The 13,429-nt window shown below is 41.0% G+C and overlaps 1 protein-coding gene across 5 annotated transcripts in view; it reads left to right on the top strand.

Annotated features, from left to right (window-relative positions):
* The window catches only part of cabin1 (calcineurin binding protein 1), a 39,575-nt gene that overhangs the window by 1,899 nt on the left and 24,247 nt on the right, over nucleotides 1-13,429 (top strand). For 2 of the 5 annotated variants that reach the window (XM_086110620.1, XM_086110621.1), the window contains 24 exons: nucleotides 120-254; nucleotides 361-541; nucleotides 630-759; nucleotides 870-1,019; nucleotides 1,725-2,020; nucleotides 2,107-2,284; nucleotides 2,550-2,683; nucleotides 2,766-2,983; nucleotides 3,285-3,357; nucleotides 3,591-3,775; nucleotides 3,864-4,001; nucleotides 4,099-4,287; nucleotides 4,400-4,642; nucleotides 4,746-4,899; nucleotides 4,981-5,096; nucleotides 5,215-5,382; nucleotides 6,546-6,752; nucleotides 7,317-7,462; nucleotides 7,598-7,859; nucleotides 8,014-8,184; nucleotides 9,698-9,787; nucleotides 9,896-10,056; nucleotides 10,150-10,361; nucleotides 13,332-13,397. In XM_086110620.1, coding sequence (XP_085966746.1) covers nucleotides 120-254; nucleotides 361-541; nucleotides 630-759; nucleotides 870-1,019; nucleotides 1,725-2,020; nucleotides 2,107-2,284; nucleotides 2,550-2,683; nucleotides 2,766-2,983; nucleotides 3,285-3,357; nucleotides 3,591-3,775; nucleotides 3,864-4,001; nucleotides 4,099-4,287; nucleotides 4,400-4,642; nucleotides 4,746-4,899; nucleotides 4,981-5,096; nucleotides 5,215-5,382; nucleotides 6,546-6,752; nucleotides 7,317-7,462; nucleotides 7,598-7,859; nucleotides 8,014-8,184; nucleotides 9,698-9,787; nucleotides 9,896-10,056; nucleotides 10,150-10,361; nucleotides 13,332-13,397 — 4,003 coding nt within the window. The remainder of the gene's footprint in view (nucleotides 1-119; nucleotides 255-360; nucleotides 542-629; nucleotides 760-869; nucleotides 1,020-1,724; nucleotides 2,021-2,106; nucleotides 2,285-2,549; nucleotides 2,684-2,765; nucleotides 2,984-3,284; nucleotides 3,358-3,590; nucleotides 3,776-3,863; nucleotides 4,002-4,098; nucleotides 4,288-4,399; nucleotides 4,643-4,745; nucleotides 4,900-4,980; nucleotides 5,097-5,214; nucleotides 5,383-6,545; nucleotides 6,753-7,316; nucleotides 7,463-7,597; nucleotides 7,860-8,013; nucleotides 8,185-9,697; nucleotides 9,788-9,895; nucleotides 10,057-10,149; nucleotides 10,362-13,331; nucleotides 13,398-13,429) is intronic. The other 3 variants (XM_086110624.1, XM_086110623.1, XM_086110622.1) reach the window with 3 other exon arrangements.

Raw genomic sequence — 13,429 nt, forward strand, 5'->3', positions numbered from 1 at the left:
TGTGAGAAACAAGGTAAGCATCAGGTGGTCATAAGTAAGCTTTTGATGAGATTTTAATTTGCGATGTGCAAAACAAATCCTCAGTATGAACTAACTTAATTCTGCGTGTTTTATTGAAGGCTATGCCCTCGGAGGATCAGAGCTTGGGTCTCAAGCATCCCGGACTGATGTTGAAGTATTCCACATTTAAAAACCTGGCTAGTATGGCTGCATCACGAGATGACCTGGAGACAGCGATGGAGTTTTACTTAGAGGTCAAACAATAAAACAATGCTACACATTACTTAGTGCAGCAAAAAAAAAGTCGTTATACAAAAAGGATAAGAATCCTGTTTATATTCGTGTCCATTCTTTCTGTAGGCCGTTTTGCTGGATTCCACTGATGTGAATATGTGGTACAAAATTGGACAAGTGGCTGTCCGACTCCTGCGTATTCCTTTGGCCCGGCATGCCTTTGAGGAGGGATTGCAGTGTAACCCAGACCACTGGCCCTGCCTGGACAACCTGATCACTGTTCTCTACGCACTCTGTGACTATACCTGTATGTTAAACTTGCCAATAGCGATTTGTTGTCACTCGTTTCACAATACACGCCTTAAACTAACGATCATCTTTATGAATATTTCCAGGGTGCTTGTACTTCATCAGTAAAGCCCTTGAAAAGGATCATTGTTACACAAAAGGCCTGGTGTTGAAGGAGAAAATCTTTGAGGAGCAGGCCAGTCTCAAAAGGGAAACGATGCAAATGTTCAAGCGATGGTGACTGCACTTATTTTTCAGTCCTTGACCTTATATATATACATTTCTTCAGGAAGCCCTGCCACCAACTTTTCATTTTCAAATGTTTCTGTGCTGTGGGGTGTTTGCAGCGACATGTCTGTCCACTACGTCGAAGTGGAAGAAGAGGGGCGCAAATCCATTGTGGAAGAAGCTCTGGATTTACGAAAACGCAGACAGGCTCTCTCTTACACGGAACCAACCTCTGACCTTGTCTTGATCAAGCCTATCCGATGTCTGACGTGAGTACTCTTAAAAGTGTTTGTGAATTATTTCAAATTCCACTGTTCATTGAAACTGACTCTGTGTGTGTGTGTGTGTGTGTGTGTGTGTGTGTGTGTGTGTGTGTGTGTGTGTGAGAGAGAGAGAGACACACACACACACACACACACACAACCAGGTTAATGAGTGCGTACAACAATTGAATCTATAGAGCTGGGGTCATCAACATGGTGCCACCGGGCACTGGGGAGCTCTCAAAGATGACTTGAGTAGCCCGCGGGCCTATTCCACAAATAGCTCACCAGTGATTAGACTTGTGACTCTCCTGGAGTATTGTAGATTATTTCAAAATGTGAATTCTGGCAGATATTGTGAGAAATCGCTAATGTGATCAGTGTCTTCTCAGAAATCAATATAATTAATCATTCATTACTACATATGAAGGTAGTTTGCGCAAATTTACTGTATTTCAAACGTGCATACTATCAAACTGGTAGAGCATCCACATTAATCAGTAGCCAAGAAGGAGCTATTAGTTTCAAAAAGGTTGGTGACCCCTGATATAGAGGCAATTGACAATAGCAAACTCTCATTAACATTAAATTGATTCGTGAGGTGTGACTGCATACTTTTGTCTATTTAGTGTATTGGGTTATATCAAACATTTGACCTCTTATACATGGTTGGATAATTTGATTTGACATGCGACTACTTTCTTAACACAGGTGGAAGCATGTGGGTGAAAGCCTTATTGCAATGTATAGCTATCAAATCACATGTGGGCCGCCACGGCTTAGTCTCGGGCACAGGATTGACTTGTCTGTATACCGTGAACGAAGCTTCTTCCAAAACCTGCCTGAACCCACAAGTCCCATCAGCACAGTCCAGACGACGGTGTTGAGCAGCAGCCCCAGCTCATCTCTGCCACCGACTGTCCTTCCTGAGCCATCCGCGCTTTCACAACCTGCCATCCAACCACAAATCACGATTGTGGAAACACCCACAGCTTCTCCTTCTGTCGGTCAGTTGGAAAAGCAAGTTATAGTTTTTTTTCATGGTGATTTCATGGTGTCAAATCATCTTGAATTATTTCCTCACCTACCACAGTTACAGCCATGGACATTTCTCTGATAGACAAGGCAAAGAAAGCACCAAAAAGAAAACGTGCAGTAGAAGATAATGTTGAGACCGCTAAGAGACGTTCAGCACGGGTTCGGAACACTAAATGCAAAAAAGAAGAGAAGATTGATTTTCAGGAATTGCTGTTTAAGTACCTTCCTTCAAGGTAACCACAAGTTGTGTTGTCATTGTTCATACAACTTGTGTGTGTGTGCTGCTGTTGTATATCATGTAGTTTTATTGATGTGAATGGTTATTTGTTTATATGGCTGTCCACCAGTCCAGGGGTTACCCCTGCCTCTTGCCCAAAGTCAGCTGGGATAGGCTCCAGCACACCTGTAACCCTCGTGAGGATAAGCGGTATAGACAGTAGATAGGCCGATGGCTTGCTTTTGTTGTACGGATGTATGAAATCATTCCCCTTCTTGCAGGTTAAGAAAGTTTGATCCTGATAATGAAGATGAAAGTCTGAGTAATCTTGAGCCACAGTGCAATGGGAAGGATGACATGCAGCCTCGACTTGGGAGCTGCGTTCCAGTTGATGCAGTTGATTACATGGAATCTGGTACACTCAATCCTTCTTGAATCGTTATGTTCTTGACATCATCTTTCTTTCTAACACTTTTTTTGTTTTTGTTTTTTTGTAGAACAGCAGGATGTTCATAACTTCCTTCTTCAAAATATGACCAATGGAGGAATACTTGACCTGATGTTGTGCTATCTGAAAGCAGTGGGTCAGAAGTTCATGGAGGAATGGCCTCCGGGTATGACTGCTGTGGTGCTGGAGGTCTACCAGGCTTGGAGAAAGCACAGCTGTGGCCTTCCTAACCCTTTGTTTCGAGACTGCAGTAAGCAGCACATTCGGGTAAATGACAAATCAATTAATGAAAACATTACGTAAGCTGTAGTGCATACAGCTACTTTGTATAACTTCCCATTGTTGTCCTTTGTTTTTGTCCTGTATTTTTCTTTCCTTTCATGTCACAGTTATTTGAAGAACGCTTTCCTTTGGTTTTAATTTGTGATGAAAATACACTCTGTGAGGCTAATTTTGACCCAAGGCACAGTCGAAGTTCTTTGGTCTGACTCATAAACATGCTTGAATGCATAATTTTTGACTGATGAATACATTGTAGTCGGTGAGCATTTTGCTTCTTTATGTACAGGAAATGTTGGAAATGAGCTTGGCATGTATGGAATTGCAGTTGGAGCAATGGTTGCACAACAAAGGCAAGACTGGTGGGTATGGAGCATCACAACATTTCAAACATTTTTGGGTTTAAAATATTAAATTATACAGGATGATAAAATGTCTTATTTTTATATTGATGATTTGCTGATGATCTGTCAAAATACATCCTGCAAATACAGTATGTCTGTATTTATTCCCAGTATTATACAGTATCTCAGTGATTTCTTGGAAAGTTGTGAGGAACTGCATGTTTTCAACGACTGTTTTATTTCTCCTTTAGTGACGTCAAGAAGAAGCACAAGTTCCTGCAATGACACAGCAGAAAACGAATTCCCTGGGCAACATTTCCAGGCGGACCTCTTGCTCCTGGCTTTAGGTTCATCCCAAAAAGATTTGTTTGACGACAACTGGTTAGACTTCATGGTGCGTGTTTACTGGCTGAAGGCTAGATCGCTTGCTCTCCAGGTAAGTACATAGGTTGTTGTTCAGGACTATATCATTTCAACACACCCTTTTAACTCGATCTGACTAAGAAGTTTCGCTCTCTTTCCAGGGAGACATGGAACTGGCTCTAGAGAGCTATGATGTCTGTACAGGACTGTTGCAGAGCAAATCCAAGCCCCCCGAAGGGAGATATTATACCATAAGACTGCCCAATTTAAGGGTAGATTCAGCAATATCTGTTGAGGAGGTCAGTGCACTGATTTATGACTAAAATAGTTTTTTGTTTTATTAATAAAATCCTTGTTTCTTTCGTTCCAATGTTTTTTTTTTGTTTTCATGGCCAGATTGACAAAAGATTGAAGTCTCTGGAGCGCTGTCAGTCATTGGAGGAAATCCAGCATCTCTTTGAGTCTGCAGACTTTGAGTCGGTTGTGCGCTTGTTGCAGCCTACTCTTAATTACGGCAGCAGGAGTAAACATTTGGAGTTTGTTAGCTCAGCACCAGAACGTCCAGCTCAGCTTCTGCTACTGCAGGTCAGATGATGATGCAACTCATGCGTCAACAACAACAACAAAATCTTCTTCACAGAGATTTGATGTGTGATGATTAGTGCCTTTCATTCAGCTGTGTATAATTTTACCACAGAGATCACTGTTGAGGCTCCAAGACTACCAGCAATGTCTAGAGACAAGTGAGATGGCTCTAAATGAAGCTCTGCAGCAGTTCAACTCTTCTGCAAGTAGCTCCCCACCTGTGAAGGAAGAATGGGTCTGCACCATTACGAAGCTGCTGGAGGGCATCGACGTCTGCTTTACCAAAGACTCAGAGCTCCTTAGCAACCTCACCCACTTCTCCAGTATGGCTCGGCTAGCAAACAATCTTATTCAGGTTAGAAGAGCACTAACTACTCATGATTACATTACAGACCCACTCATGGTCAGGGGCATTAGTTCAATGGGATGTTAATGTATTTTTATGTTTGTCTATTCAGCTGATCGACCTTAGCATGACCATTTCCGATGATCCGAAAGAGCCTTATTTCTTCTCTGTGCTGCCTTGGATTATTTTATATCACATCATCAAACATGAAGAAGCTGCGTTTAATGCAATGCTTCAACAACATATGTCTGTCGGGGATGAGGAAGGTTTGTGGAGTCCTCGATTTCATGCTTGTGCCTCATTAGCAATGGTGTTGCACTGAATGACCGTGTTAACATGACTTTTAGATGACTCAGACTCTCCGATGCTGCCATCCTCCCTTATGCTTCTGAATACTGCTCATGAGTATCTTGGTCGTCGCTCCATGTGCTGCTGTTCAGATGGTTCACTCCTCAAGTTTTTCGTAAGATTGGGCATACCTTCAAACAGCTCGTTGACTTCACATAATATAATTCTCAGTGTGAATTAATTTGAATGTATAACTGTAAATGGGTTTGACAGCAATTTGATATTTACCATAGGTTCGAGTTTTGGAAAAAGAGTTTGCCACCACTGGCTCTGCCAACAATATTTGTCATCCCTACAAAGAGGAGTTGGAGATGGCTTTAGAACAGTGCTTCTTCTGTCTATATGCCTATCCTAGTAAGAAGAGCAAGGCCCGCTTCCTTGAAGACCACTCCTCTCCACAGGTCAGATTCTTATCCTAACCCTCGGCAGGCAAATGTTTGGTCAAATGTAACATTAAAGTGCTTACGCATTCAATTGTGACAGTTAAGTTTCATACAACCTGTAAATCTTTTTGACTTCTATTAAGGACAGCACTATGTGATGTGACTCTTCTCAAATCACTGATGTTAAATAGATTAGAATTTAATACAATCTTTGTGTTCCCCTTGGCAAACCTTCATGGCCAGGGACATTTATTAAACAGAAAATTAAATGCACCAATTATTTAGTAAAAACAATTTGTGGCAGCGCAGGGAAATTATCCTGAAAATATTAAATTATTCATTTACATAAAATAAAATCATTTATCTTTTATATAATCATTTATCATTTATATGAAAATAAATTGTTCATTATCATTTCAGGCCTCTACAGAGCTTGCTGCTGAGCTGATCATTTGAATCAGGAGTGTTGAAGTACAGAAAGATCTAAAACAGGCAGGATATGGCTCTCGAGGAACCGGCGTTCCCTGCCCCTGGATTAAAACATGAACCACGATAACTCGCTGTGTGCCAAATTCTAAATAAAAGCCCAACCAATAAAAACATGGACAGAAATGCTTTGTCAGGCTATGATTTTGAACTCGGCACAGAGTTGTCATGGTGCATGTTGTAATCCAGAAGTAGGGAACGCGCCAGAAGCAGTCCACCACAATACGCAGGCTAAACAGTCACTATGGCGGCTGGCTTGACTTCTTTCCTTTTGACCGAAATAGCAAAAAGTATATACTGTACATCAATAAATGAATGAATCGAAAATGCTGCCGTAAAAGTACAATACATCAATATAGAGGTGCATTTCAATTTTAAGGCACCGTTCCCAGCTAAAGTAGTTATTCGGAATCAAGCCATACATGTGAGGCTTGTGAGGAGCCCTTTGAGAGTTGTCATTTTGTAATTTGTGTACCTGGCGACTGGAAGGTGCCATCAAGTATCACAATGTGTTTGATTGAAATATTTCAATGAACTGTTCATAAGAGGCTATTCCCCTGTGCAAGAGGCTTTTCCCTGAAAATCCAATTACATTACAGTACAGTGAATATGCTTTGCCGGTGTCAGATGTAATAAAATGCTTTAGAATATTGAATACACTAATATGGTCCTTGGAACTAATAAATATGTTGCAGGTTGAGCTGCTGTGGGGTGATGCCCTTTTCATGTTCCATTATTTTAAACCAAAGTCACTGCCGGAGTTTGACAGCTACAAAACAAGCACCGTTTCTGCAGATTTAGCTAATCTGTTGAGGAGGTTTGCAGGAATTGCCCCCCCAAGTGAAACTCCCACTCTCACTATGGATGAGGTTGCAGCCTACATTGAGGGCCTGACAAAAAAGGTAAGTTTGTGATCTCACACTCAATTTATGTGACATAAAATGGTCCAATACAAAACATTTATTTTAAATGTTGGTGTATTTAAATTGCTACAACATTGGCTAAATGAAATTGTCTTAAGTATTTATTTGAAGAAAAAAATTAAACTACCGTTATTTAATTTTTTGGAGTTTACTCTTATTACTGGTTAGCACAGTTGCCAGACAGGTCTGAGGTAGTGGGTTCAAATCCAGGCCCCATCCTTTCTGTGTGGAATTTGCATCTTCCCCTCTGCCTGTATGAGTTTTGTCCGGGTACTCGGTTTTCCACCCACATTCCAAAAACATGCTTGTTAGTTTACCATAATTGAAGCCTACTAATTGTCCGTAGGTTGATGTGAATGTGGATGGTTGTTTGTCTACATGTGCCCTGTGATCGTCTTGACGATCAGTTCGGGTTGTCCACCACCTACCTACCTGTCTGATAGACTAGGCTCCAGCACACCTGTGACCATAGGGAGGGGAGGGTAAGCAGTACAGAGAATGAGTGGAGTTTCTTCTCACATTTGCAATTTGTTGCTTTTTAAGACCCCAAGCCTTCCTGAGGGTAGTCTTCCACCCCCTCCAATCATTAATGAGGTCTACTACTTGCTGGCTGATTATCACTTCAAGAACAAGGAGCAGTCCAAAGCCATTAAGTTTTACATGCATGACATCTGTGTTTGTCCGAACAGGTAGGTCGGTTTACTACTATGTTTATTATAACTTCTTTTAAGATAAATGTTCCCAACCAAATGTGCCGAGTCTTGTAGTTGGTCTTTTTTTTCATCTTTGCTTGCACTGATGCTCAGTGTTTTGTTTGTGGATAGGTTTGATTCCTGGGCAGGAATGGCCTTAGCTAGGGCCAGTCGTATTCAGGAGAAACTCAACTCCAATGAGCTAAAAAGTGATGTACCCATATGGAAACACTCACAGGCTGTGCTCAACTGCTTTAAGCGGGCCCTAGAGATAGAAAGCTCCAACCTGTCGCTCTGGATCGAGTATGGAACCATATCATATGCTTTGCACTCCTTTGCTTCACGTCAGCTAAAGCAATGGCGTGATGAGCTTCCAGCCGAGGTGGTAAAACAGGTGAGGCGCATGTTAACAAGGTCATTTTTACAGTTTTACAACAGAGGTGTCACATCTTGTCATTTGGTTTTGCTTCTTCCTATGAAGGCCTTGCGAAGAACTGTGCTAATAAGCTCATTTACCTTTCAAAGTTCTGTTCTGTCATTATTTTCAGATGGAGGACAGGAGAGAATCCATGTTAGAGACTGCATCTCAGTGTTTCCAAGGAGCTTCCCAGTGTGAGGGGGACAGTGATGAAGAAGAGTGGCTCATCCATTACATGCAGGGCAAGATAGCAGAGAAACGCAAACAGACACCTGTGGAATATCTGAAGCTTTACAAAAAGGTAGGCAACCCTGGAAACCCCACTTTTCATTTGACACTTCCTACTTACAGTATATCCAAGGACCTTTGGATTCAGTCGACCCATGCATACTCCCGGTTTCAGCACCCGCGGATTTGTATAGTTGCAGATTTGAAATAAAAAAGGTCAATGTTTCTTTTATTTCTCCCCACCCCCTGAGATGTCCCAATCCCCCCTCACCCCTAGTTTTTTAGGGGTGTGGGGGACATGTTTAACAGTATTTTTGAAGAACGTTTTGTTTGAGGGGTGTGGGGACATTAATTCATTTATTCCCTCCCCCTAATGTATTTCAATGGGCGCCAATAAGCCACTTGCACACTCCTGTGCGCTTGCGTGAGAATCAAGGTGAAAAAAGAGGCCACCAAACAATAAGCGGTTTTGTATGACAGTACAAAGGTGTATGCCTGACTGTATGCCTTAAAGCTTGAAGGCAATGTTTAAAAGGCTTTAAGCCTCATGTGACAAAACGGCAAGTGTACTTTATGCCATGATTGATTGCACAATGAAATTTAGAGGCTTCAGCGTTGCTGTAACACCCCCCGCTACCCCCCCCCCCCCCCAAAAAAACAGTTCATTTGGCACAATTTCCTGACAAAGCAATAGTGAGCAATCAAGAAACATTTTCACATTTTAATATTATTGTGGCATATCACAATGGCGATTGGTTCGCCGAGTGTTACGCTGCCTCAGATCACTTCACTCATGTCATGTGAGCAAAACAACTCGTGTATTCATCTTATTTGTCTTTTGCTGGTAGTGTTGGGTTAAGCAAACCGCAAATGTTCTACGTGTGTCATCCTCATTTCCCGGCGATGCACCTGTGCCCCTCGCTACACATCAAGGAAAATGTCCGAAAAAATGTCATTACCGGTAATCTTAACTGTCCTGTCCCAGCAAAGGCCAGCCCAGGGGTTGACCGATTTGGGAATAGTATTTATAACAACAGGATTTTGAGTTTCCAAAAACGGACTTGTGCCAGTTTGATATACACCAGTTTGAAGAATAATACTTATTCTATAATAATATTTATATCATAAAACCACTGGGATTGTATTCATCGAAAAACAAAGTAAATGTGATGGATCTGTTTACATTGTGTTTTCCTAAACAGGGCAGCACTCTTGAGATTGTTTGTTTCATAATCCACCTACACAAAACAAATAACTGTTTCTCTCCCCTCACAAGATGTGTGCGTCTGTGTGTGTGTTTTCCTAAGAGATAAAAAAAAAAAACATAAAGCATTAGTCATAGCTCTGTTGTTATGATGAAATTGATGGAGGCAGGTAAACTTTGGAATTTGAAACACAATGTCGTAGAGGTCAGGAGCAGATTGGGGAGGGATTGGGTGGCTTGCTATGCAAGCAGAGTGCATTCGTATGACAGCAATGATCTAACTTTCCTCTTCCATACAAGAACCCTTCTTGTCATTTCATCTATTTATATTACCACATCGCACTTGACTGCTTTGTTGAGTGTTATCTGTTTGAATTTGAAGGCAGCACACTTTCTGCATGAAGAGGCTGCCAGGTATCCTCGTAAAATCCATTATCACAATCCACCTGACCTGGCAATGGAGGCCCTGGAGGTAAATTGCGCAAGATTATCCAGCATACTGTTATTTCAACCCGAGTGTTGAATTATGAGGTACTCAGTTTTGTTGTTTGAAAGCACGCGTTAACTTGATTTCTTCCAGTTGCACTTCCGGCTTAGTGCCACCATTTTAAAGCTGCTGCAGATTAATGAGCCCAATCTGGACCATGAAGTCTTGTTCAGTTTACTGGTTGAAGCAGCGACAGGGCCCTTTGCCAAAGGGGAAGAGAAGAGTATGCCTAGCATACCAAGGTCTACTGAAAAGTAAGTACAGTAACCTTATCGAAGGTCACACAAGAGTAATGATTACATTTTGAAGCTTACATTGTAAAAATTATGTTTACTCATTCATTTCAGGGAGAAATCTACCTCTGTGATAGATGAAGACCTTAATAGTTCCTCGGTAGGCGTAGGCAACATCCTCAGCTCTTCCCTTCCATCAGTTGCCACTCCAGGTGTGACATCCCCTCTCTACGTTGCCACACCATTTGACCACGATTACGCCAAACGCAAAACTCTCCGACGGCAGCAGTGGCAGCAGCAGCGGCATGAGGAACAGCAGGCTGATGGTACAGTCCAAGTTCTAAGCACGGTCTCAGTGCTTGGGCCCCCTCGCCCTTTTTGCATTGGGGCAGGAAGTCCACTGAGAAGTTCTCAGATTGATAATCACCATGCTGTGTGGCCTTGGTTTGAGTTCAATGGACCCTTTGCACTGGATGATTGGGATGTGGTGAAATGGGCAATATGGCTACAGTCCACTTGACTACATTGCATTACCGAAAAGCGGTAGATTTAAAGTTTGCGAGGGCATACTGGCTGTAATGTGCGCATGCATCTATCTGTGTGGCTTGTCACAGCTTTGTCCTTTTTGCTTTCCTTCCCAGTTGATCGGTTTCCTTCTCCTAATATAGTTGCTCCATCATTGATGACTGCCACCATTTCACTTTAAACAGCTTCCTTCATCCTGGAGGCAATTGGGTTGAAGGAGCCCACAGATATTAAACAGACAAATGCAGAGATATAATCCATATTATATCTAATGTAAAACTATACATAAATATTACCTAATAATATGAAATAAACATAGAATCCACTAAAATTAGTAAAGGCAATAAATATGAGGGAGATAGTTTTTCATGAATCAAATACTGTAAAAAATTTCTTATACAGTATAGCAAATTCATTCACTAAACTAAAGATTGAGGTCATTCATTCAACTGAACCAGAAAAACCCAAAAGAGGAAATAAATCCAGCATGTCAAAACTTTCTTTTGTATTTTAAATGTGCAATTTTTTTTCAGCTGCTGTTTACTTAAATCTACTAAGCTTTTATTTTGAAAACAATACAGATTAAAACATGGCATCTACTCGCTTCTGGGGACTGCCATTTGAAGGTCTTTTGCTCTCGCAAGTGCGAATTCACAGGAATACCATGCGCGTGAGCCAATTCCTGACAGTTTCTCTTACTTTTACTGAACAAAACCATAGAGTTAGTCGATATTCTGAAATGACAACCTTCATATTCATTACATGTACAAAAACAACATAATAAACCACAATCATAAACGTTCCAAGTACCTACTGAGATGTGACCTGATCTGGATCCCTTTCGTCTCGACAAACGGATGTACAATGCTTTTACTCTTGCCAACACTTCCTCTGATGACCGCTGCATGTTTTACATTTTAGCCATTGTGTACACAAGATCAAATGATTAAATCCATCGCTCTCAGCAGCAGTCTGTCAGCTGGCACATTTCAACTTCCCGCCGTATTACCAAGCAAGGCGCTACTGTGGTTTTGTCTTCGCTTCTGCTGTTCAGCTCATAATGATTTCTTCCAACATGGCGCTCCTCTTTGACTGATTAATTATTTTGTTAAATTATTTTTCCACAAATGCATTATTAAGTAGAGTGCTATGCTTTTACTAGTTCATACACATAAATGATTCTTCAACATTTTCTGGGTTTACTTCCCCTTTAACCTCAACAATCAAATAATTGAAGGTTGGGCCCTTCATTTCTTCAGACTCTTCATTTGATTGACATTTTGGGGAAGGGACTTCTCTCCTTTGACATTCACCTTCTCTGACCACAAAAATAATCTTCTGCTTGAATTCACAAAGATTTCCATGGTCCAAATTCGCGTTAAATGTCTTTCCAGCGCATTCTAAGAGTAAAAGCTTAAGTGTCATAATACTTAATGCACATAGTGCAAGAGTCTATACAGATAAGTCCCATACAAATGTGTTTTTGTGAAACTAAGAAAAGTAAAACACTTGACAGGCTTATAAGATCCTCACTTTATTTACGGTCGTACAGTAAACTTGCAATTTTTAAAAAAGATTAATAGACTTTAATTATGACATCCAGATATTACAATGTACAGTACAATGTAATGTATTTTATATAATTTAAGCAGGTATGCAACATATAGGATAATGTGCCTTAAATTTTCAATCTGCAAAGATTTTGTCCACCAGGGAAACTTTTTTTTGGGGGGGGGGGGTGAATATCATTTTACTTTAAAAAAAAACCTGTCTTAACATACATCCAATGTTCCACGTTAGGCTTGAATGTGCTTATAATGCAGCCATATTGCCCATGTTGCCAGGTTTGTCCCTGCTTTCCAGATTTTTTCCCCTTCCTCCCTACCTACCTACCTGCCTGCTACCTCTTTTGCCTGCTTGCTTTGACCACCTGCTTTGCCTGTATATTACTGTATATGCATGTAGTTCCAATGGGGTCACTGTCCTCAGTACTGAGACAACTTAGATCCTTAACACAATTCACCTTTTTGTCTGGTGCTTCACATAGTTGTGCTTTGTTAGATTTCAGTGTGGATTTAACTTGACTAAAAATGCTGACTCCCTGGGGATGCCTTGTCCTGTGTGATTCATGTGTTCATCGCACTAATGGGACATATTTGGAAATTCTATCCAATTAGTGCAAATGAGCACACTCAGAAACCAGTGGGTGGTCTGTTATTGGCAAAGAACTGAAACCCAAGTTATGGAAATGTGGCACTATGCATGTGTTAGCCAGTTTTTCTGCTTAAAACACATTTCGGCGAGAAGACTGTAGGGCCTGATTCAGACATAAAGTCATCGGAAAGATTGTCCTTTGTCCTTCCACACGTACTTTCTCTTGATTCTGTTTTAACGCAATGATAGACAATCATAGCTTTATTGTGGTTGTCCTATTAATCTTTGCTCACATTGACCAAGATATTGACTAGCTAGATTTAGGTTCACAGGGCAAAAGGTTAAGTTAGATGTAGTCGAATAGAGAAACATTATTGTCCAAGAATAAGAATGTCTTTATTATGATTCGTGCAACAAAATTGAAAGGATTAATTTTTTTGTCTGAATTGGGTTGTACAAGGGGGTTGGCTTTGATGCCCCCATTTGTCAAAACTGTATGATTTATTTTTCTTTTCTTTTATAACCAGCCTGCATTTTAAATGTAATGTATAAAATGCATTCAGAGGTACAGTTCTGCTTGATACTGTTGTAAAACCAGCTCCCCATATCTTCAACAGCCTCACCAGAGTTTGACCATGATTACTGCTTGCCCAGGTCTTCAATGTGGCTGGCTTCCCTGAATGGTACTGCTCTCCAAACCCACCAAACTCTCTCA

The sequence above is a fragment of the Hippocampus guttulatus genome, chromosome 5 (assembly GCF_054856545.1).
Source record: "Hippocampus guttulatus isolate MCC_2025c chromosome 5, RoL_Hgut_1.0, whole genome shotgun sequence".
Classification (NCBI taxonomy): Eukaryota; Metazoa; Chordata; class Actinopteri; order Syngnathiformes; family Syngnathidae; genus Hippocampus; species Hippocampus guttulatus.